The following is a 25,596-nucleotide window of genomic DNA, read 5'->3' on the forward strand; positions in this document are numbered from 1 at the left end:
TTCAATGATGATGTTCTGTTTACAATTGCATTTTAAAACCTTGTCTGGTGCCTGGCATTTGCTCACTTAATGCATTATTTTTTTCAAATGTAATTAGATTATTTCTTTAAACTATTCTTTCAGAAGTAATCCGTTTTTGTAGGTTCAAAATATTTCATTGTATCAAGGGATACACCTCACAAACATCAACTACATTCATAGTGTACTCTGATAGTTTACAGTGTAGAAAGATGCATTTCCCACAAATTCAGGTTGACTAGCATTATCATTAACCTACCTAATCCTTAATTAATAAAATTCCATTTTGGCAATTTCATTATGAATGATTTGCTATTGGAGGCATATATTATTAGGGTAATCCTATTTGCCTTTTTAAAATATTGTACGAGGTGAACTTTCTTCCAGAGATCTTGCACTTCCTATTCTAAGACTACATTAAAAACCTTGTTAACATTTCAGAGAACTCCTTGTTTTATCTGTCTCGAAATTCTTTTTTAAATCCTTTTGGAGTCAAGTTATCTTGACCTGCTGAGGCAAAAATGCAGAATGTCGGCAATTGCATTTACATCTTCCTTGCTAGTGAAATAGAAAATATATAATTGTTCTTATTCATGTTATCATTACTATAAGATAATTACCAATATTGCTATGAGTTGTTCTGTTGTTCACATGCTCTGGAAAAATGTTTTCTTATCTGCTTTAGGTCATTTAGAGCAGCACAGTGATACCTCTGGAAAGCACGGGTGGCTAAGCAGAGAGGCAGTATTTGTTGATATATGAAGTTTTATTCTTCAGTTTATTGTGCAGCATGTTGTGTTACTTGGAGATTTAAAATCAGAAACTTACGTTCACTATGACTATGTCCAGACCTTGGGGTATTATTGTTACTGTTTCTTCAATCCCATTCCCACCGATGTTATTATCTCTTATGAAGAGTTTTTTGTCTTCCTCAGTCAAGAATGCCACTTGTCACACCTCCCAAAATAAACCATGAATGCATGTTTTCCTTTGCAGCTATGTTTTTTAAGTTTTTTGTTTGTTTGTAGGTTTAGGGTTTTGTGAGATTAGTTGGGTCATTTGGGTTTTTTTATATGACTTGAAGGACAAATGCTGTTTTTTCAGGTGCCTTAGCAGTATAAGATATCAGTGTTTTCATAAAGATATAAATATATGAAGATGTAGGGTGCCTCAGATGAGAAGATATCTTAAATGGATACATTTTGAGTGGGTTTTTTAGTGCATTGTTAAAAGTTCTTTCTCTGTGTAGTTCCAACACTAATTTGCCTTTCTGCAACACAGTGATGTTCTTTTGTGCAGCTACCTTCAATGTTTTGGGTATTGCTTTCAATTTTTGGACAGTTTTGAATCCCTTACTGTAAGTAGTGGTTTTGTACTGGAATAAGAGCACCTATTTCAAGCTGTTTAGGGTTTTAGGTGCTTTGTATTAATTTAGACCGTCTATTCTTTATTGGGCTTTTGATTCACTCTCTTTTGACTTGGTGTGCTTGCACATGGTGCATGTGTATAGATAGATAGGAGTTTTCAATCCCTAAACAGGAGATGACTTGTTTCAGGCCCTCTTGTGAGGATTTCCCCTCTTGTTTTGTCAGATAGTTCAGTTCCTTTGAGGTACCTGCAGAGATTTTTTTCTTGAAGTAGTAATATTGGGAAAAGACTTCACATGTTTTGTTTTCTTCTAAAATCTGTTTTATCATCTAGTGAGTGTTTGGAGTTCAATGCTCTTCCTTTTGTTTTGGACTTTTAAATAGTTTTGGTCTAACAGTCTAGTCTCAAGACTCAAGTTTGGGAATATCTAATTTATATACTCGTGTCTCTGTGCGATTAGGGTAGTTGTGTTGCTGTGAACGGTGAAGCTTGAATAAGTTACCCAAGTCATCCAAATAAAAACTATCAAAGCATCCAAAAAATCCATATCAACAACTGTACAGTAATACAATATAGTACTATTGTTGGCCAGTTATCTTATGGTTATAAATACCTTGTTTGTACCTGTGTTTGTATGGAAAATGAGTGGAAGAAGAATCTTTCTTTGTTAATAAAGGTGTTTTTTCCCAATTTAATCAGAATTAATAAATCTTTGATGGTTAGAGGAGCTGTAGATACCCACAGGAGGATCTATTTTTAAATCTTTATATAATTTAATATATATATATATATATATATAAAGTACTTTAGCAATTTGTAGTGAGTAGTGTCACCAAAATAGTCTTTTAATCAGAAACAGGTGTAGCATTTTGTTGTTAAGTGTGGATTCTCTATTCATTTCCAATTATAAAATCCTCTTGACTTTAGACTTAAGAATGTACTTGATGTTCAAAGTCATCAATAGAAACTGGATATTTGTTGTCCTTAAATCTGGGACAAATTCCACACCAGGAGAGCAAGGGATGCTTTTCAAGTTAGTTGTAGATAGCAACTTCATTTATTGCTTAAAAATTTTATCTAAATCCCTTGGGGATAAGGAAGATGGCAAAGGGAGAAATGTTTTAGTAGACAAAGTGAAGAGACTGCATACTCTAGAAATACATGGGCTGGATAGTTGACCTGGGTAAATACGTGGGATAAAATACCTTCTTGTCACCAATGTGAAGTGTGTGCATATTCATACACACACTGAATTTGGTTATTTTCTTCCAGATATTGTACATCACTGATTTCCTTATTTGTAGTGTATTTCTAGTGTAGCGATTTTTAGTGTGTGTCTTCCACTGGATGTTCTGTCTATACATAGTACACATTAATGGGTTAATAGAGTGATAACATTATATGTGGTAAGTTTAGCCTAGGATAGACACAATAGTGGAGAATTGAAACTAAGTATGTTAAACAGCTATTCAAGATTTATTTGGTTCCCAGATACTTGCCCACATATGCGTGGGGGAGGAGAACAAAGTTCTTTCTTCATTTCAGAGGTTTGTGCTTTCAGTTATGTGCATCTTCCCGACTGATGATTTTTTTTTTTTTTTTTTTTTTTAGTTTTGCAAACATTTGATCTATTATTCAGTACAATAGGAGCCTGGTAAGTGGAGGAACAGAAATAGTAACTGTGGAAGGAGCCTTCATGGATCAACCCCTGATGGAATAGAAATAGTCTCAGTTTGACATGACCATATAAATTACAAGTTCACAGGGTCAATCCAAATATTATGTGGAATATAGTCGACCCTTACCTCCTGTGTGTTTGAAGTACATAAGAGCATTAATAAATTGTTTTTATAGCACAAGATCTGTGCACTGTTCTGCAAACTGACTAAATATTCCATCTTTTCTTGGAAATACTTACAAATCAATAGGATGAAAGTGTCAAAGGCATGTCTTTGGGAAACAGGTTCTTTAATACCACTTCACACACTGACATTATTTCTTTTTAAAATATTGTGTTAAAGAAGTTTTGAGAAATCCCTTGTCTTTTGTGTTTAACATATTAATAACTCCAGTCTGAGGTTTGCTTGGACAGTTCAGTGAGTACAATTCTTACAGTGAAAAGCATCTGCAAATATTCACATAAGTATAAAAGAGCTTCTTGACTTTTGTAAAATTTTGGAAGCACAATGAAAAGGGAAAAAAAAAAAAGTGGTTTTTTTTTTTTTTTGTACAAATGATCCCATCCAAGTATCAACTAAAGCAACAATTTAGTATTTGCTGTCTAAACTTAGTTCCTCAATTGCAATTATAATGGTAAGTCGATTCTGGTTAATTTCAGCTTCAGAATGTCCATGTTTTAGATTGTTTAGATAAGAAAAGTAGTTCCTGCTCCAAATAAGACAAAAAAGGCCTGAGTAGCAGAATTGTGCTGCTATCTTACAAATAAAGAGTTTATGACATGGAGGATGTGAGGAGATTTCTGGAAGACCTGAGTGAGACTGCACAGTTAGATGCTCTAATTCTCACTCAAAAGCATAGTCTTTTACGTTTTGCAGGTTATTAAGTTGGTCTTAGAAAATTTTGGCCAAAGAGTAGGGCACAAATCTGTAATATTAAAACCAACCTTTGTTACAGCTTTTCTTCTCCCATGTGGGAAAGTTTATTTTAGATGATGTCACAAGATCAGTGGTGGGAAGGAGATTCTAAAATAATGTGGGATTTTTTTTTCCAGTGGGGGGTTTTTTCCACTACTCACAATCTGTACATACCATTTCCTTATCCATTCTTTAACACATAAGTCAATATTCTTGTATAGTGTGCATTGTTGATCATCACTTGAGCATGGTATCCCTGGTTAGATATGTTTGTATTTTTTCTTCCTTACAATATTACAACATTTTCCAGTAATATGTTTTTTATGTGTGAGTTATTTATTCATCTAAAGATTCAAAATTTGTATTAGGAGTTTGCAAACAATTTGTATTATGTAGATTTGACTGCTTTATTAAAAGATAAGACAGTGTAGATGAGTTTGCAAGACTTCAAGGGTTATTGATTGGGAAACTGCTTGCTGTCAGAAGACTGAGCCACGATGAAGCACGTCATGAGATAAAGGCTAGGTTAGGGAAGTGATTACAACTGGAGACCTGCTAATCACTGACCTCTGTAGGGATCCTGTATTTTATCACTAATCTCACTTGCATTTGTCATTTTCCTGTGTTGCTGCCTCATTGTTCATAGCTGAGTGAGTAATTTGGCTTGGAATGAACTGGAGGAGGGTGCTGCAAGTCCAGCAGCTGCACTCCTTGGCACTCTCTTGTTAAACATCCTCACAGTTGCCAGCAGTATACTTGGCACATGTTAACCAATAATACTTAAAACAAATTGTTGTGAAGAGAATAGGAGGTCATTTGTTTTAAGAACTTTCTTCAAATTGTGTTATTTCAAGATTCATTTCCATGAGTTATGGTCACAAGTATTATAAGGAAAAATGTGTGTAATATTATTACGTATATTAACCATATATACAGGTCAGTCTTGCCTCTAAGAAGGTGACAGCACACCAAATCCTAGGAGCAGGGATGATTCTCCATTTTAATCAAATGATTTTTTTTTTTCCCCCACCATACCGAATACTTTCTGAACAGGAATCTTTAACACTAACAAAATTTTAAAAAAATAAATAATAAGACTGGACCTATACTGGAGGCAACAATGATGTTATTCCATCAACTTTGTGTTCTTTCTTTCTACTTTGTCATAAGTCAGAAAGTGATATCATAAACTGTAGAAAAAACTTCATGTGAATGATACAAGAGAACTGTTCCATACGCTCCTGTCAGCATAGGTTTTTTCAGCTTCTTCCTTGTTACGTTCGATCTGCATATGAAATATTACTTGAATGTATCGATTCTGTGAGTAATGAAAGCATATACTTTGTTGCTTGATACTTTGTTACTGGATATGGAGGGGGAGAAAGCTGTATAAAAATGGATTTCTAGCCAAATTTACCAACACCAGTTTAGCAACTTTAAGAAAAAATCGTCAAAATGATGAACAATGATTTGCTATAAACTGACTATCCTTTATAAATAGACTGCCAATTGTGACGAGTTAATAGTGTTATCAAAGATGAAATGATGTCTAGGAACTGTAAAAACATGCTTCAAGATTGACTGAAACATGATTCTCTGTACAAGTAGGGCAGACATATTTCATGTCTGATAGTGCAGCTGCCAGCTGTGGTCACTGTGGTATTTGTACTGTGTGATAAACATAGCTTCAGCAACATTTTTTTTTGTGCTTTCCATGTATGCCAACCAAATAAATTCTACTGTATAGAAAGATCTTTAGTCTGTAAAGGGTTAATTCTGTGGGAATTGAAGTAGTTTTTTGCCAAGTTATGTTCTGTCGTCCTCATAAACCAAGCATTATCTGGAAGCAGTGGGAAAAGGCTGTTTTACTACTGGCAGGCATTTATAGCACATTCACCAAAGTAGTCCTCAACTGAGTTTAATGTAGTGCTGTTTTCAGCTCACTATCACTTTGCATCTTGCTGCTTCAGTTCATTCTGTCTTAAGAGTGTTTAGACTGCACAACTGTTATACAGATAGATTTATTATGGAATATGATTCCTTGTGTGGTATTCAAAAGCTATATTAAGTTGTGATTGCAAGAGAAAAATAATTATTTTCTGAATGCCTTTTAATGTTTGAGCTGGTACAGAATGTGGTCAAGTTTTTAAGTTCATGAAGTTAGCAAGTCCTTATGGTTCAAAATGTTTACTGGGATTTTGTTGGTTGATAGTCCTTGGGCTTTAAGGCTGATAGCAAGTTAAACCATTGAAGTTTTCCTTGAAGAAAACACATTTAACTTAATTTAAAAAAAAAAAAAGACAGATAATAAACCCCAAACTCATTCTAAATTATTAAAATATTCAAATACCTTTTAAGCCCATCTGTGCAGATTTAGGATTTCTGTGTATAACTAAATGAGTTTATGTGTACATTGCTTTAGTTCAGATCTAGTTGGAAGACACAACTCTCGGATATAGAGCTGCCAATATGTAACGAAAAGAAAAGTTTACCGTGCTACTTTTTAAGCGCTGCATTGATTGTAATTCTAAAATGATAGCATGTAACTTGTTTACATGTGAGTTAGGAGCTCTGTGATAAAGGTGATGAAGGAGCTGGTGATTCACAGTCGCCTTGTGTAGGAAGCCCTGCTGCATAGGTATGATTTACAGTGTTTGAGTTGAGAAAACTGGCCAAAACTGCTCTACTTGTGATGAATGTTTTGTGAAAATAAAATAAGATCTGAAGAGGAAATACATTTCAGTTGGCTGTTACTTTACTTCCCAGCTGGTATGTCTACATACTACCTTATAGCCATTTTTACACAAACCTGTGCAAATAAAAACATTCAATGAGGAATTTGTCATTTAGTAGTGTTTTTGTGTATGCCTCTCCTTCTTCCAATTCATGTCAGGTGCTGTAGTGAGTTTTCTAATGTTTTCTTAATGCTGAGCTTTAATGTTGCTGAATTACCAGTTATAATAAAAAAGATACTATTGCCATTTGTGTAGTCAGCACTGTCTGAGACAGGGTAGAGAGGATACCATTAAATAGAGGGTATAACATACTCAACAGCAAATCTTGTGAGGTAAACCTGCAAGACATTTCAGACTGCGTTGGCTTTCACTGTCGCTCTGTTTTTAAGGTTTGCATGGTCATAAATGCTGGTACTCCAGTAGACTGGTTTTTATAGTAACTTCTACATTTTTATACTCTTCCATCAATCTGTCAAGAATCAGAATCAGGAAGAAAGGTACTTGATAAGGTAAAACCCACAAAAGGGCTTCTGTTTTTATATTTTTGGCTAGTTGTTTAAACTTTGTTGCGTGCTAGAGACCAGCCATTCATTGATCAGACACTACATGTGAGACCTACCTGTCTGTTAAACCAACGAGGAAGTGTCATATCAAACTTTACATTACGCACCTTTGAAGTATTTGACTCACTGTTTGGAGTGGTTGCAAAGTATTTTCTCGTTTCAGTTGATAGGTAGATGCTACCTGTGACTTGTCTTACAGGGCTTTAAATAGTGAGAATAGCATTCTCCTTGGATTGAAGCAGCATTGAGATGACAGCAGGCAATTTGTAGTAAATGCTCTTTCACTTCTTCATTGTGTTAATAGTGAAGGCATCTTGTAATACTGCTAGACAGCTTGGTGCTGGGAAACTTTTTTATGTGGTATCAGTGATCTTCAGGGGCTGTTGATGGAGTCTTTTCCCTTCTCTCTTGAACAGTGCAGCACTTGTGTGCAGGTGCAGCTAGGGGCAGTACACCGCTCTGCCATTCTTCTGCCCTGCAAATGAGATCAGCTTGTTAGCACAGTGCTCCAGTCCTGAGAAAGGGACATCAGGGCACAGTTACACAGTAGGAGAGAGCAGGAGTAGGAGAGCACAGGACTGGGGCGTGGGCTCAACTTGTGTTGCTGCAGTGTGTGCCAGTTCATTTTTGTTGTTTAAAAATGTGTACCTGTAACACTGAGACACTTTGTAGGTTTGAAAGATACATGTAGGTGCTTACACTGGGAATCTGTTTGGGAAACTCTCTGACAAAGGCACTGTCTTATACTAGGTCATTTTTGAAACCCTTTGTTTGAAAACTTTAGCCATTTGAACATAGGTTAAATATTAATTTGATCCAGCTCTAGTTCTTGAAGTTTTAGGCAGTGCAGCATCAGGCAGCCTTGACTTTTCTTGATCTTTTCTTAGAATAAAATTTAGCATAGATTGGGGTATTCTAGTCAAATGTGTTCTTTCAGTATGAATCTGCCAAACTTTTTAAGTGATAACTTTTAAACTACATGATTTTATGCATTCTTATCTAACAAATTCTTACTGTGCTACACAATCCATAATTTGGATAGTAATTTTTCTAGCCTCTATAATTGACTCTTGTACAAATATTTGTTTTAAAGCTTGCCTGGAATACTGCATACTGCAGTCGAAGTTGTTGGTTATATTGTATAAGATACTCATTTTCTGGAAAGAAAATGCTGAGTCTGATTTAATATGAACAGCATGATTCATCCTACTTCGTATAATTTTGCATGCTAGGTATTTTATTTGTTTTGTTCCTGATAGTTATTAGAGGCAAATTGCTTCAGCAGAAATTAACCTTTTTCCTCCCTTTGTTAACAGCAGAGCAGCCACTTTTCAAGCAAACTATTGTTGACCAGAGTAGCTGTAGTTATCAAGATGGTAATCTTGCAGAACTGTCTTTCCAAGAGATTCAAACTTCCTCTTCCTCTCTGCTTACACAATATGCAATTTTTAAAATTAACAATAAGCATACTTTAGTTTTTCCTGTTATGAAATGAGATTTTGGGGATTTTTGATAATAGGAGAGAAAAAATTAAAAAGCAATTATTATAGTATGGAGTTATTTACCACTGAAATGGGAGTATGTATTAAAGGCATTCTTAAGAGGGCTCAATGATGAACATGAGAAAAGGAAATGCCTAGTTGAATATGATGACATTGATTTTCAAATATATAGGTATCATGGTTTATTAATGCTTACCTTTGGATAAGACTGAATGGTGTTCATAGGATTAGTTCTTAGTTCTGTGTCATGACTAGGGTAGGTATATGTACTTGGTCATTTCTGTTGTGCACGTACTTGGTGACTGTCTGACTCTTGACATTTCTATTCAGATCTTTCTACGAGTGTTGATTGATAAACTTCTGAGGCCTAATGGAGAACCTTCACACTGAGTCTTAATAAAACACTTGCCAGTTTGGTGGCATAACCAACAAATACAGCACTAAGTAGTTTCTCTGGAATTGACAAATATATTGCTAGTGTCTTGTGACCTCAGATAGCGACATGAGAGGGCAACTACTCTGCACAAGGCAGAAGGAAGTAACTACTGCCTACAGGCAAACATTCCATGTATGGCAGAAGAGTCTCTCTTGCTGTCTTGACCAGTTGTGTTGCTTGAGTTTAGTACTTGACTGGAATGTACAGAAAGTAAATGGATTTGTAAGGATTTAAGGGATGAGTGTCAAGAGCTCTGGAAGATTCAGCCATGGTTTAAGTTTGGTGTGAGATTTCTTGTTGTTCTGAAATAAAGTTTTTGTTCACTTTTCATGTGGTTTTGTTGGTTTTATTTTACTGCTTAGTCTATTATCACCTATGATTATACCAGGTATGTGTTAGTTTCATGCAGGAAGGAGAAGTGTCTAAACTTGTCTCTCTCTTTGCTCAGTGGTAATGTAAGTGAAGTTGGACCTTTGCCCTTTTCAGTTAAACATACCAATTTTATAATAATAAATAGTATAATAATAGTATTTTATAATAATAACAAATTGCAGTAGTTCTCTCTTACTGATTGGTAACATAAGAAATGGAGTTAAGTATGTCATCTATTACAGTAGTGCTCTGAGTCTGTTGAAGGCAGATGTGTAAAAACCTGCAACTTAATTTTTGTAAATTTGCTATGATGATATCAGATATTCTAAATTGCATATGTAAGGACAACTCATGTAGATATTTAATAGATTTTAAAAAGAACCTAATTTCATATGTCTTTCTTTTATAGGAAAAACTTCAGATAGAGGTCCATTTCCATTGTATGGTAGAGATTCGGGGTTACCAGGCTGTCAAGTAAGTATAGTGATGATTGAAAGCAAATGGAATAATATGATCTAAAATTTAGTTCAGGCTACCAAACAAAAAACAAGCATGTGTTACACAATTTACAGAATATGTTTTCTGAGTTTTGTGTTGTGAAATTGCCTTACATTTACTTACACCCACTTAGAGGAGGTAGTTTTACTATGTGCAAGTGGAACCATTTCTGTATCTCATGAGCATGATGTTGTATGTTTTTAGTAAAAGGGAGATTGTGACTAGGCTGACTATACTGAGCCATGTGCTTCAGTTGTGTGTATCACATCTTTCCTACAAATGCTGAAATGAGTTTTCTTACCCTTTGCAGTTACTCATTTCTCTCTCCAAGTCTACAAACAGAATTGCAGACCAGTACTGAATGCACATCACAATTAGGGTGTGATACTCAGATTTTTTACGTGTAGTTTGTCAAAACATGCCAGTGATTGCTGAATATAGTTCATTAGTTAATTTTTACTCCAAGTGGAGATAGAGCTTTTTTTTTTTTTTCCTAAGGAAAACAGTGTTACTAGGCTTCAAATTTTTAACAATTAGGTTATCTTGTGTAACTCTGTTATTTTGTGGTTTTGATGATGTGCTTTTTAAATGAGAGAACTTGTTTCTTATGTATCTAAATCTTTGTTTTAGAGTGGAGAAAGCTTGAATGTTTAAAAAGTATAATTAACATTTGATTATGCTGAGTATTTGTTGATAAATATTTAGCTAACTAATATATTGTGGGAGTAGTTCTAAGAAATAAATTTATGCTTTTTTTCTCAAAGAGGAATATTTTTTAATTTTATTGTAAGTGGACTCTGCTTTGAATTGAAATTTTCAGAAACATCTTTGTTTTGGAGGCTCACACTTAGTGTGCTTAAAGTCTTGGTTTTGAGTCTTTTAACTAGTAGTTTGGGAAGTGTGAATGGGCAGCACCATGTGGCAATGCAGTCCTAACAGCACTTAAGAAAGGTTCATTCTCATAGCCTTTACTACTCTACAACACAGATGTTAAAAACAAAGGCCCATTTGTAACTGTTTGAGTGAGCTTTCAGTACTGTTCTCAGAAAATGCAATATACTCCTTTAAGGTCAATTTATGGGCTTCACATTATTGCCAGTCTAGATAGTAAAACTCTATTGTGCTATTACTACTATTGTTCAAATAACTCTATGTACTGTATTTGAATATAATAGCTTAAACTTGTTATTAGTTTGGAAGCAAATTAATTTCCACATTATTCTTAGTTAAGTTCATGTTCTGTATTCGAAAATGGGTTTATGTTAACTTTACATAAAATTCTGGTTTACTTTCTGGTAATGAGTGTAATTGCTGTTGTTTGGCTTCTCGCTGAGAAAATGCTTTTTCTCTCCTAATTGTTTATATCTAGCATCGCTTAATATTTATTTTTTACGTGTAACTATTCTAAAACTAAAACATTACATGTTTTTTTTTCTATGAACATCACTTCTTATTCTGTTTATTCCTTTGATATGCTTTCTACTATCTCCTCTCCCACTCTTTCTTTTTCAAAACCTTTAGTCCATGGGAAAAAATTTATTTTAGGTAAATATGCTTTGGTTTTGTTTTCAGGATAATAGAAAATGCTCAGAGTTAACTTGCAATTAAGTTTTATTTAAGTCTATGCGATACATTACAGTTTGCACTGGATTTGGTTTTGTTGGTTAATCTGTGTGTGAAATCATTTGCTAATTTGGAACATGGTGAGATTTCTGAGTCTTCTTTGTGTAGTTTTGGTTTTCTCATGCATGACAGTGCCTGAAATACACCCCTCATTGTAGGTACAATGTTTGAAAGCTATGCTAGAGAGTAAGGTGAAAAGTGATCGTGAGAAGTCATATCTACAAACTAAATGAGGAATCAGTTGTCCCTAAGACATGATGTCATTCTAGAAATGAAGGAGACTGCATGACCACACTGTGTTTTGGTTTTTATTACTTAAACATACTAACTCTTAAAAGGCTTCCCTGATGCCTTATCTGAATACTGTTGTAATTAAAGCATCTAACCCTTCTGGTACAGTAAAGAATCTATACTCTTAAGTCTCTAGAGAGGCTGGAAAACCAACAGATTATTAGGATAATAAGGAGTCCTTAGAAAAGATAAGACAGTTATTTTTTTACATTGGTGTGTATACCACAGAATATAATGCAGGTATATTTTTAATCTATCTCTTCTTGAGATCTTGGTAGCTCTGTTCTAGATATTCTCCAGCAGGTTCACACAGTCCTAGGGAATTCTGTTTTTTTAAACTAGGTTAAGTCCCTCTTTTAAGAAGCCTTACCGTTATGGCAAAAAGAACTTTACTGAGTCTTTCTGATGTGGCTGTTAGTTTTTTGCAGCATGGTAGTCACCTTTTTTATAACAAATCTCCAGTCTTTGATGCTTTTTTGGTCAGTGATGGTCTAAAATTTCCTGATACTTACTGTTATGATGGCTAGGTTGTTATTCCTCACCCTATATTTTTCAGTTTACAAGGTCCATATGCAGAAATGTATTTACTTTTTAATACATTGCTTCAATTCTCCTCTACGTTTATCAGTGCAATTCTGAATTCCAGGTTTGCACTTCATTTGTGGAGCCTTCTAGATTATTTGCTTTGTGGATTTAGTAAGTATGGTCTTCATTTTTCATCCAAGTCACTAATTAAGGGTTGGAATGATGCCCAAAGCAGGTGCCTGCAAAGTCTAAGTTAATACATTCACTTGGTGTTGATCATAAACTCCTAGCTACTGTTTTTTTTAAAAGCTATGTTCCATTTTCAGCAATAGTTTTAGTTATCCTTGATTCCTTAGTTCACCCGTGAAATGTGAAAGTAGTAAAAACCTTATTAAAACACCTTTTATGGTATCTGAGAAGGAAGTGAGATTGGTTTTACATAGTTTATTACAGTTCAATCCTTACCACTTCTTCTTCTTCTGTTATTTGTGGTCTGTTTCTTCTACTGTTCTTCCAAAAAACCAAATTTAAATTGTTGAGGAAATACAGGCTACTGCTTTTGCTCCTCCCTGAAACAAACAAAATCAATTTTTTTTTTTTTAAGTCTCTGCACTCCCTCTAGTCCATGATTTTTGTTCAATATAGTGGTTAAGTTTTCTGAAATTGCAAGAATGACAAGAGTCAAAGTATCTTTCTTAAGTACAGCTGAATTGAAAATACCAACGTTTCCAAATACTCTCTTATCAAAGTTCTTACCATACATATGTCATTGGTGTAAATGGCATTAATAACCTGGTGTGGTTGTGCAGTGTGTTTTAGTTTGTACTTCCTGTGAAGTTTACAAAGGGCTTGAATCAAAATTTTTGAGACTGCTGTAAACGGAAATGTTCAAGACTCTTACTATCACTTCTTATCCTTTACTGAACATGATCTAAGCAGTAGCTTACATGGACTGTTAGCTACCTACAGGCTTTATATATAAACTGCAGAAGTTTTTCTGTGATTGAGTTTCAATGTAGCTTAAAAATCTGAGCAACTTTGGTCAAGAGATGTGATTCAGGTATAACATTTAGTCCCAAAAATGGAAATATGGGTAATTCACAAATATTTTACTGAACAGGAAGTTCAGGTTTTATTTCCATGAGGTATTTTAAGCAAGCCAAAAAGGAAGATCCTGGAGTATATAACTTTGCACTGGGGTCATTTGTGCAAATACCTCTGAATAAGGTAGTTGCATTTGTCATAAGCTGTGGGTTTTGTGTGATTTAGCGTTAATTAGGCTGCAGGTGTTTATTTGTGTGCTATGTTAAAGCCTGTGCTTGTCCAGTGCTTTGCAGTCAGGTGCTGAAACCTCTTATATGTTTGACTGTATTTGTACTTTACCACATACTCCTTCTGACACGTCTTCACTATATTCTTCACCTTTCCAACTCATACTGCCTTTTTCTTCCTCTTTGTTTCATAAAGTGTATAAACTCTAAGTGGATGGGTAAGATGACAAATGAAGGCTTATGCAGAGCTGGTTTAGATGAATGTCTAAAACTTTTACTTGGACAAAGAATTGACAGCTTTTAGAAGAAATATAAAAACTATATTTTGCTATCAGAATGAAATGCAATGCTACATGGGTTGATACAATGCCTCTGTTTTTGTCTTGCTTTTGAGTTGGAGGAGAGGGGTTTGTTGTGACTGGGGGAGGAGGGAGCAGGGAATTCTACCATTTCTGTTGGCTATGGAATTGCAGTCTTAGTTGCTTTTTTTCACAAATCTTAAATTGGATATACATTAAGTTTTTAGAAAGTTTCGTGTAATAAAAAGATTTTCTTTACATTTGTGTAATTTAATTGAGTAATACTGAAAACTGAAATGAGATTAGATTTCAGACATTGAATTCATGACTCCCATTTCCAATATCATCCAAAAGGTACCCAGCTGTTACTGACATTGCCTTGACAAGTCTGAGGAAAAAGAAAGTCAGGAATCTGCACTATTTTTAAAGTGAAATTGAGATAAATGTGCAATGCATGTGTAGCTGTTAGACTAATTCTTCTAATTGTTTCTGTGAGTCTTCACAGAAGGTAACTTTATCCCCATGAGCTTTTAAGTGCTCCGGTTAATTAGCGGAGAGGAGGGAACGCTCCTTTAGCCTAATATTGCCTGTTCTCATATACCTGGCAAAGTGTGTTTCTCCTCACTGGCATCACTAGGTTGAAGATATTAAATTATTTGTGACTATCCTCTTAACATTCTGTTTTAATTCTAAACAATCATGCATGAAGAATAGACATTATAGGGTTTTTGACATGTGGAGATAACACATTTACCCTCCCTTCATAATAATTTCAAGTCTGCATATTATCCCATGTGTGAGAAAAGAGATAAAAATTGACTGTAACGGATGTTAGGCAAGAAATGAAGAGGCATTCACCAGTTTTTGTTTAAAGTGTAACCGTTTTAGAAGAATACCTATCTTAATTTACTTCATTTTTCTAACTCTCTAATCTATGTGTTCTATATGATGATGGGACACTTCAAATATTGTAGAATCCCTTTAGAAAAACATTTAATTGATAAATCTGTAGAATACATGAATGCTACAAGGAGCTGCAGATCATATTTACTAAATACATGTAACTTTGTTTAAAATAATATAACACTGCATAAAATATATATTACTCAATGTAGTGCATGGTAGCTCATGCAGTATGATATATAGTACTACATAGAGAGTATATGAAAAATGTATATGATACTGTATATTCTCTATATATTTAGCAGTGACAGATGGGCAGATGGATTTTTTTAACTAATATTTACATACTGGTAATAAATAAGGCTGATTCAGAGTCTTTATTTTTTGGATGAAGAAAAAGTATCCAATAGAAAGCTGATCCATCAATGTTTCTAGTAATATTGCTGTACCATTTTCCCTTCAATAGCCATCAACTCTGCTATTGCTGTGAAGCTAATGTGAGGTGACTCATTTAGCAGCATATTATTGTATCATTGAAACATGATGTAAGGCACATCAGGCATTATTAAATTAGTCTGAGTTTTCCAGTATGATAGAAATGTATACATGTTAGCACCATGCTTAGTGCTCCCTATGGGAATATACTTCAAGTAAATGTATTAAGACAATTTTAGACAACTTTTCAGGATTTACTAATTTCTTTATCAGAAAAAAAATTATTCACAGGAATATTAAGAGAGATGGAGTGGCCTTTGTGCATCACCAGAGCATGTTTTGTGGTTTTGAAATTACTTTAAATATATGCTGTTAGTTGTGTAGTACCCTGGAGAAAAAAAATTAGCTATTTCTCACTGATTGTTCAAGTAAGTTGGAACAAACTCATCAAGACCCGCCTGGACATGTTCCTATGCGACCTGATCTAGATGAACCTGCTTCTGCAGGGGGGTTGGACTAGGTGATCTCTAAAAGTCCCTTCCAACCCTACAATTCTATGATATGCCATTTTTGCTAAGATTCAACATAGGAATATTCTCCTCACCTCGGTGCCAGAGAAATTTAGATGTAGATGTGTATATGCCTGACTCAGTTGTGCCGAAAAATATTGCAGAGTTGAATGCAGTCTAGGTATTGAGCAACTGGAATTCATGTTTTTAGCATTTGAGCAAAAATGTGTTGCCTTTCTTTGTTGACTTCAAAACATCTTTCTTCACAGTTTAATGTGGAACTTCCAAGGTTTTAATCTTGTTGTCTTCACGTTTAGCATTGTATTAAAGATTGAATTTACAAGCATGAAAAACTGTATGTATTAACTCGTATCCTGCACTAACTAAAAAGTCTGGTTTAGTTTTGTGCAAAAAGAAATTCAAGTCACTTAGCAAATACACTTTAAGAACTTTTGAAAAAAACGTTAAAAAAATGCCTTTAGCACCAATTTATTGGGCAATTTAACAGATGATCACTTTGGCAAAATGAATGTTTCCAAGTGTATGTTACTTGGCCTTTGCATAGTCAGTAATTTACTTCTTTCAAATTTAAAAATATTTCAAAGCAATTTGAGCAGATTACAAATCTAAAGAACAATCCAGCAATGCTTGGGATACAAGTAGTATCTCAGAGCAACACTGTCTGTAACAACTATTTCATAGGTTGAAGAAGTGTACTAAGAGTAGAATTCCAAAAATTTGAGTTGTCTAGGAAGAACATAGATGCTTACTCTTGTTATGCATAGATGAAGTTGGCAACTTTTTTATGTTACTGATGGAGTGGTGATGAATATGCAAGCAAAGAGTGAAAACAAATAATCCATAGTAGGATGTAGATACCAACTTAACAGCAGAGAGAAGAATTGATCTAACTCAATAGCACCAACTTAAAAGTATTTTTAATATGTTCATGGACTGTGTAATTGTAAGATGTGTATATAGCATAATGGAGAAGAATAGTGAAGTGTCAGATAACATTAAACAGCTGGAAGAATAAACATACAGACAAAAATGAATTTTAGGAGGTAAGAATGAATGAAAATGTATATGGGAAGCAGAAATGAGATTTACTGACAAAATGGAAAAGCAAAGAACATGATTGTGAATAGTCAAGAGTTTTAGTGGTATCTGACAGCTGAGTTGTTACTTAAAATATTTGAGTCGAAGAAGAAGGTATTTATAGAGCATCACATAATTTAAAGGGTGGTGGTGTTTTAAAGGTATATGAAAGCTTCCAAATAAGTCTTGATCTGCAGATGTAGTCCCTGAATAGTGGCATGGTAGTGTGTCTTTGCAGTTGCTTCTAGGATGTTTTGCTAAATTTCATAGGATCATAGAATGGTAGGGATTGGAAGGGACTTTTAGAGAAAATCTAGTTTTGTAACAATTATTTCAACCCAAAGGCACTCGTACCTAGACAGCTACTAACATGCATTACCATGGTATTGCATGTGAGAGAACAATGAGCACTACATGTGTTGCAAGTAGGTGAAAGTAGTAATCAACAACTGTGTAGAGCAAATGTATTAGATGTTTCTTTGTAGAGCCAGTGCACATTTCATCATTTCTTGGGTAACTTGATGTATGTCTGAAGTTTGAATGTATGCAAGAGGACTTGCATATGTAGAGTTTTGCAGTTTTCACGTCTTCCTGTAGGAATTCTGTTTATATTCTGAAACCTTAATCTTTAAGACTTCTATCTCTGTTTGCCTTCCTTGAGAGAAATTAGACTGTTATTGTGTGTGGAGGATATGCCATCTGCTCTTATGATATTATAGTAGTATTGAAAATGTTGTGGTTTGTTGTTTTGGTTTTTTTTTAAAGGAACTAATGAAACAGTTTAATAGAAAAATGTAAATAGTTTGTCTCGGGAATTATTTCAAATAGACATATTTTGATCACACCTGTGTGGTAGACAGAAGTGGTAATATTGAGGCAAAATGGGCAATAGAGTGGATATTTCTCTCTGGACAATGTTAGACTAAACCTTGTAGCTAACAACTCAGATCCCTTCAGATGTTTTGGTCATTTGTTTGTTTTTAACTTCCAGATTTTTAATATAAATCTTTAAAGAAGAATAGTATGTATATGTAGAATATACACATCAATGTAATTGAGTACAACAAAGGAAAAATGTGCATACTTGAAATATGCTCATTATAAAAAAGTATAGGTGCTATAGAGGGACTACCATTTTGTGGGGCTTTTTAAAAAATAATTTAGTAGTAATACAAGGTGTCAAATTGTATCATCAATGGATCCACAAAAGGGTTTTTTGTTGTTAAACTAATATGTCTATTAAAAAGAAAGCACTTTCTGCTCACTGTTGACACTGTGTTTGAAGATGCTTTAGATGGCTCTTTTCAAGGAGGCAGAAAAATGCACAAAATTCTGGACCTTTCTTATTAGTGGGGCCTTAGAGAAGACTGCAAGGAGTGGTGCTAGTTGTTTTTCTTTCTTACTCACCCAGTTTTAGAAACAGTAAAGAGAGCATAATGTGTATTTAAGTCCAAGTAGTACTGACAATGTCAGAGCTTGTGCATGTGTGGGATTTTTAATACCAATATAACTTTTAAGACTAACAAACTGGATTGTTTTTTTAAATATTCTCTTTTTAATCCTTTTTTTTTTCTCTGACACCTTTGATATCAGATGTCTCTCCAAATAGACTTTTACAGCTGAGCTGTCAATCTCTAAGATATGTGGCTTCCAAAGGAAAGGCTGACACCATGTTAACAGAAGCAGTGACTCTGGATTCTGCCAGCTGATACCATCTTTAAAGGCTGTGATGAAGAGGGGGATGTATAGTTTAAGGGCAGATGAACTGTCCAAACTTGAGTTTATTTTGCTTCATTTTACTTCTCAAGTACAATCAAGCATTATTAACTTTCTTTTGATTATGATTTATTAGAAGTGAATTACTTATTGTGCTGTTGGGAAAATTTCTCCTCTCGGCAGATAAGGAGCCTGCAGAACCTTTTTAGAAAGTAAAAATGTACTGGACACATGATAGATTTCTTTTTGCAGAGCTGGAGGTGACCACCTGAAGTTAATCAGGAAAGACATCCTCCTGGAATGAAGTGGGTAGCAGGTGTTAGCAGTTAGTTATAGTTGGGGAAGGATGCTATTTATAAAGGGGAGCTGTTGTGCAAGGAATTGTATTCAAGTCTTAAGCAGACAAACTATTACTTGTCTTTGCCCTTCTCTTTCTCACGCTATTTAGGGTTGGCAAATACTCTTTCCTCCTTTGAATTTTTCATTGTGTTTGGCTGTATTTAAAGTAATAAACATAATGTAAATCATTATGTATATAGTATCTTACACATTGCTGTGTGAAGAAGTAAAAAGCACTTCCATTGAGTGCAGATACAATTTCTTTGGCCAATTGCTAGTTGTGTTCAACTGTTCTTACTGCTACAGAGTTGGGCACTTCTCAGTTGCAAATATATGGTGTTACTGGAGGATGCTCACAGCCACACCTTTTAGATTTTCTTGAAGTAGCTATTCCCTTTGTCTCCAGCTACTCCAGTATGTGGCGCTCCCATTTGCCTTCTTTTCATACTTTGCAGGGAGATCAAGTCACTTACCAAACATTCCGTCTGCACACATTACTGCTCTCAAGATCAGTACAGGCTCTTGAGTAGAGTTGGGAAGGGGGAGATGAGTAGTGTAAGCAACCTGTTACTTACCGCTTGCAGTCTGGGATGGGCTTGGAAAGACTGCAAGTTGGGCAGATAGTGGATGGAAAGAAGCACAAGACAGGTTTGTCACTTCAATTCCTCTTATGTGGAACTGAATTATCTGATTCGCATTGGTTTCTGTTGTGTTGTAGGAGTGCTTTTCAAGATTTTAGTGCTCCTGATGGTGCAGGTTTCTAAAGAGCAGGGAGAGAGTAATATGTATATTAAAGGGAGGGGATTGTAGCCCGAGATATTTAATGGGCTTATCTGTCCACTTACTAGCACTCTAATATTGGACTCGGATTTCACTTGATTATATGTGAAAATATATGGGTCCTCTGTGTTAAGTCCTAACAATTATCTGGTTGCTATATTAATTACAGTTTTTGAGCCCTCACTATGTTATGCATTTTCTGATTTAGTGCTTAGAGTAGTGAGATTTTTCTCTTGGTTGCATGGAAGAGGAAATGCTCAGTTTCTATACCATATACAAGAAACATTCTACTAATGGTCTGAAATCTTTTGAAAACATTTTGCTGAAGATGCAGAGGGAGAAACAGATGCAAGGATAGTTTGAGCTTTATAATATCCTTTATAGTCTGACTTCTGTAAATAAGAGTCAGCACAAAATCTTTCATTATAATGTTGACTCCTCATGCTCATGTCTTGTAATCATAGAGAAAAGCAGGAAGGCTGGTACTAAAAAATTAAGAAGTAGATGAATAACCCCTCAGCTGCTTCTCTTCTGACATTTTGCAGTTCTCCACAAACCTTCTGCTTTTGTGTAATCACAGTAAGGAAGCTGTTCAAATTACTGTTTTCATAATATATCGAGAAGATTCAAAGGCAAAGGGAGGAGAGCCTGACCTGTAATCACAATGCTTAGTAATGCCTTCCTAGAATTCAGTCAGCAATGCAAAAATACCTTGCCCGGGGGTATGAGTGAAGACAAGCTGAGCCAGCATAACCTCGGGGATTGGACACCAACATCAGCAGGGTGCCGCTTTAGAAGCCTAAGACAGAATTTGTAGTCTTGCCAATATGCAGTATCAGTGCAGCGAGGCCACTGTTGCAAAAGAGAAGGAAGGGACTCATTCAAAACATTTGTAACAAAATGTCAGGTACTTTAAAGCCGTTTAGATGCAGAAGAATACAAAATGTTGCCTTTCCTCTGCAATTTAATCTTTACTCCTCCCACTGCTTAAGAAGGGGTGAAATTCAGTTTAAAGTGGGAATATAAGGAATGCTGAAAAAACTTTTTCCTTTTCTCCACTGTCCCTGTGTTCAGTCGCATTATCTTTACATGCTAACAAAATTATTTGTCGTAGCAGATTGTTTACGTATATGTGTTGAATAAGAAGCTCATAGTGATGTGGAAAAACTTTGGTGTAAAGAGAATATATTGATATCTTTATATTTTTCAGCTTTAACGTTAATTGGGAAGACAGTGAAGTAAATGTCTGTTATTTTGTTTATGATTTTGCATCACTTCAGTGTTTAGTACCCTAGGTAGCTGTTTTTTACTCCAGTGAGCTAGATTAGCCTGATTACACTGGCAGGATGCAGTTGATGGATGACTGTCATTATCTTCTCAAACCTGCATGATACTTTAGGTATAGGAGATGATAATTAAATTTTCAAGAGACTACATTGAGATTATAAGATCGGAGTATTTTTTTAGAATGAGGAATATGTTTGCAATTATCAGCATGTTGTTAGAGGATTCTTTCTTGAGATGTTTTATTAGCAACCTCTGATTTCCTTTAAATTGATGAAGAAAAATATGCTCAAGTCACCATATGAAACTTCAGATGTTGTTTTAGTTTTTTATTCTGATCTTTTCCTCCTCCTGAAGCAGACCAAAGATGTATCTGATCAAATCTATTGGTAATGGCTTGAAGATGTACAGGTTAGCACAATATATTTAATGAAACCTTGTTTTGAGACAAAACACTAGACAGGATCATAATTAATGCCTCCTTTTCTGCCAGTTGCTATTGATTACTCATTCAAGGTCCTTTTGTTCTCAAAATGGTAACACTGTACTTCACATTACTATTTGATGATATTCTCAGAATGGGATTCTTTAACAACATGCTGATAATTGCAAACATATCTCTAAAATTTAAATTTTAAATGAATTTACATAATATGTCAGTGTTTTTCCAAATTCGGCTCCTATTTTTGAGTGCGTGTTCATTAAAGTGAAATTCAACTCTTTATATCTTGGTTAAATTTTTGGCTTAAACTGTGTGACTTGGAACTTTTGGTTCTTTTTGTAGTAACCTCTGTTCTGCATTAGTATCTCATAGAGCAATTATTTGTTAACATTTTAACTTTGTGCTAAGTTTTTCCTTTGGAATCACAGTAATGACACACACAGCTGAGGGATTTTTGCAAGTTTAGCAGAGTTAGATGCCTCCAGTTCTTTACATTCTTTTCAACTAGCTCATGCTAGTTGTCAGGCTTATCTATAAGGCAAGATGTATGAAATATCACAACACATTATATACATTCTTTAATTCATTTAAAATGACTTAATAAAAGGACATGTATGTGAAACTTTTGCTCTACCTAGTGCAGCATGTCAAGTTTACAGTGAGGCAAGGAATGCACTTACCATCTGGTCTACAGAATTCTGAAAAATAGAGAAAGGACAGGTGAGTTTGTCTACACTCATGTGGTGGGATAATAGAGGGATTTGATTGAGATGAGTGCTGTTGCATTGCTTGTACAAAATAATCTATCAAAGCTCCGAGTTTTTAACTTAACACTGAAGTGCTCTTTAACTTTTAAACTTTAGACAGTGTTCCTGACTTAAATAGGGGCAGCTTGACTACTGAGACTCAAAAGTGTAAACTTTTTGAAAAGGAAGCTAATAAAAAATAACCCAAAACTGGAAGAAATAAAATCTACTTGACTAGTTTACTGGGGGGAAGTAGCAGGCAATGACATAGTTTCAAGATTTAAGTTTGCAGTTGGTTAGTAGCTCTCATTTCACTGCCAAAGCAGTCTGCCTTATTATGTCAGCACAATAGCCCTGTCATAATCAGTTGCATATAATGGGATAATGCTTTTATTCTCAACCATATTATTCTTTTGATAGAAAATAATGAATAATGTAAAGGCACACAGTTGTATTTAGATGAAACTCCTCCATAGTTTGGCTATGGCTACACTAGGAAAATCTGAGTTCTTAAAGTGTTTGCTGATACATTTACATTTAAAAATTAAACATGAATAAGATTTAGACCAAGAAGCAGAAGGTTGCCTATAACAAATATGTTGTTGAAAAGGAGTGTGTTACTTAAGGATGTTTGTATTTTGCAGGATAGCTTGGTTTTTCCATTTACATGTAGTCTAACTGCTGGGGAGCTGCAAGGAATACTATGTATTGACATCTGTAGGCCTTTACTTGTACACATTTCTTTTTCTGTATCTAAGTAAGAAAATTAAAGAAGTGTTTACCAACATATTGGAGTTATTCTGGCTGGTGTCCTAGAAGTCCATTGAAGGCAGAGCAGTATTTTGGTGTCAAATTGTGACTTCAGGATTCTAAAGTTTGAATAGAGTTGGACTGGGGAAAAGAGACTTCCAAAGCAGTCAGACTCTTTTTAACTTTTACACTTGAATTGTTTGAATGAATCCATTTCAAAAATTTTAAAAAATGTCAAGTAAAAGAGCTTTTTTAATCTCAATCATAACATTTGGATATAACATATGATTAATTAGCTTGTTAGTTTGAATGTAAGCTACCTTTATGTGCAGCTACAGTACAAAGTTACTTGTTTTATATGAGAAAGGTGCATAAATACAGACACGTGAACACCCCAATCTCCCAGTGTAGATATAATTCTTTTCCCCTCAACTCACCCTTGCATTAAGTAGGTGACTGCCCCATGTTTCATTCTTATGAAAATACTTTTTAGGAAAAGGACTCCTTTAAAGCATTTTTCTTTAAATTTTAGGTCAGACTATGCCATTTCCCTCAAGACTGTCAGAACTGTTTCTTGGTTTTGCTGAAGGGCATAAATTTGCGAACTGAAGCAGTCATATTTACCTCTTTTTCTCTGTTCTCTTTGAAATCAGGATTGATATGTTCTTAGTAAATTGTAATGAAAACACTCTCTATTTTATTTTCTTCTCTTTGCTTTTTTTTTTTATGCTGGTTATTGAACACACATTCCTTAGGGAAAATAATACTTTAAATAAATTCTTGTTTATTGTGAAGCTGGAAATATGCCTTATAGAATCCAAAGAGCAAGTTTTTAAGGGTGATGCCTGTTTATTTATAATGGTAATACAGACAGGACTCGACAGTGTTCAGGAGAATAACCAGTCATTGATTATTCTTTAGTAATTGGATCTCTGCTTGGCAGATGAGGTTCGGAGTGAGCTTGAGTGTTCTCTGTGGAGAATGCTGCAAACTATGTATGTAAGCGATCTGCCTCTGTGCAGAGACCTCGGGCATTTAGTCAGGAGAAGCTTGGTGCTGATAATACAAAGCTTTTTTGCTATCCTCAGTGGTATTTTTGTATTCCTTTCTTTATCAGATGCCCTTAGGAAAGGATCAGTCCTAATCAATATTGTTTCTCAATTGGTTCAGACGGGCAGAAAAATCAATAAGCTGAACTAATGACATTTATTTTTATTTTCTTTTGGAAGACTGAGGAACAATTATAAAATTTTAAACAGATGTGTCATTTGATTGTGGGAATGTTAAAAGAGGGTTGTGTTTTTGGTGGTGGTGTCTTCACCTCACCTTTTAAGAATAAAAAATTGGCCAAATGCCATAGATGAATAAACTGCTTTAGAGTATGTTGCATAGCTGGAGATAGTATTACATTACTTACACACTTTATGTTGTTGTAGTAGCCATGCTGCTTTGAAATTCTTAGTCCAATGAAAATGTAAGGAACTGGAATGCTTAGGACAAAATCAAGAGTGGCAAATAGCATGCGGTAAAGGATGGAGGTTAAGTCTGGAAAACATATAGACACATGCCTTTTGGAGTGGCTTGGCAGAAGTGAATTGTGAGAGTTTTTACTGGGGTGTTTGGTTTTAGTGAGGTGGGGTTTTTTCATCGTTGTTGGTGGGTTTGATTCGGATTTTTTTTTTTTTTTGGTAATATCTGCGCCACCCACCAGCACCCTTAATGAACAGAGGAACTAAGACCCTTCCCACACCTGTTTTTTGGAGGTGTCTATATGGATCACATTACATTTTCAAAATCACTGCCAGTGATCAGGAGGAGATGCCTGGGGGGAGTGAGGAGGGTTGTCTTTAATGTGCATGGGACATAGTTCTTAATTATGTTTGACAGCTGCTCTGAGCTAGCAGGGGCTGGACTAGACGACCTCCAGAGGCCCCTGCCAGCCCCAGCGGTTGTGGGATTCTGAGAGTGGGACCTTGCTTCAGCTACTTGAAATAACAGCTGTCGCAGTACTTCCTTCCCTTCCCTACAGCCCCTGTAAAAGTTTTCCTTCACTCCTAGGTATACTTGGGTTGAAGGTCAAGTCTTTGGCTAAGTGCAGAACTGGTTTAATTTCTTCTTTTGGATAGTGTTGGTTTAGAGGAACTGCTTTTCACAAAATGTTGCCCATGTTTCCTGCAGTGTTCACCATTAAAACTATAGCATCTTTGCTAAATTATGCTCATACTGTGAAAGCCAGATATTCTGATAATCACAGTGTTGTCTGCAAAACAATAATCTCTTAGCTGTTTGTCCAAGGCAAGATGACCAAATCTTGAAACAGTCAACATGCAGATTTCCCCCTTATTCCGTATTTTTTTGTGTACTTTGTTTAAAGATGACCTCACTCATTTCAGTATGAGTTTTATACTAACAATTCTGACGTCAGGATTGTTTCGTTGGAAGAAGAAAAAAGAAGAAATTGAGGGGAGACTTTATTTTTATGCCAGAGCATTTAGAATC

General features: G+C 35.1%; 1 protein-coding gene across 4 annotated transcripts in view; it reads left to right on the top strand.

Annotated features, from left to right (window-relative positions):
* Positions 1–25,596, top strand: part of TCF12 (transcription factor 12) — a 169,031-nt gene that overhangs the window by 86,732 nt on the left and 56,703 nt on the right. For all 4 annotated transcript variants that reach the window (XM_061999259.1, XM_061999260.1, XM_061999263.1 and 1 more), the window contains exon 7: positions 9,998–10,062. In XM_061999259.1, coding sequence (XP_061855243.1) covers positions 9,998–10,062 — 65 coding nt within the window. The remainder of the gene's footprint in view (positions 1–9,997; positions 10,063–25,596) is intronic.

This window comes from Colius striatus, chromosome 7, assembly GCF_028858725.1.
Source record: "Colius striatus isolate bColStr4 chromosome 7, bColStr4.1.hap1, whole genome shotgun sequence".
Lineage (NCBI taxonomy): Eukaryota > Metazoa > Chordata > Aves > Coliiformes > Coliidae > Colius > Colius striatus.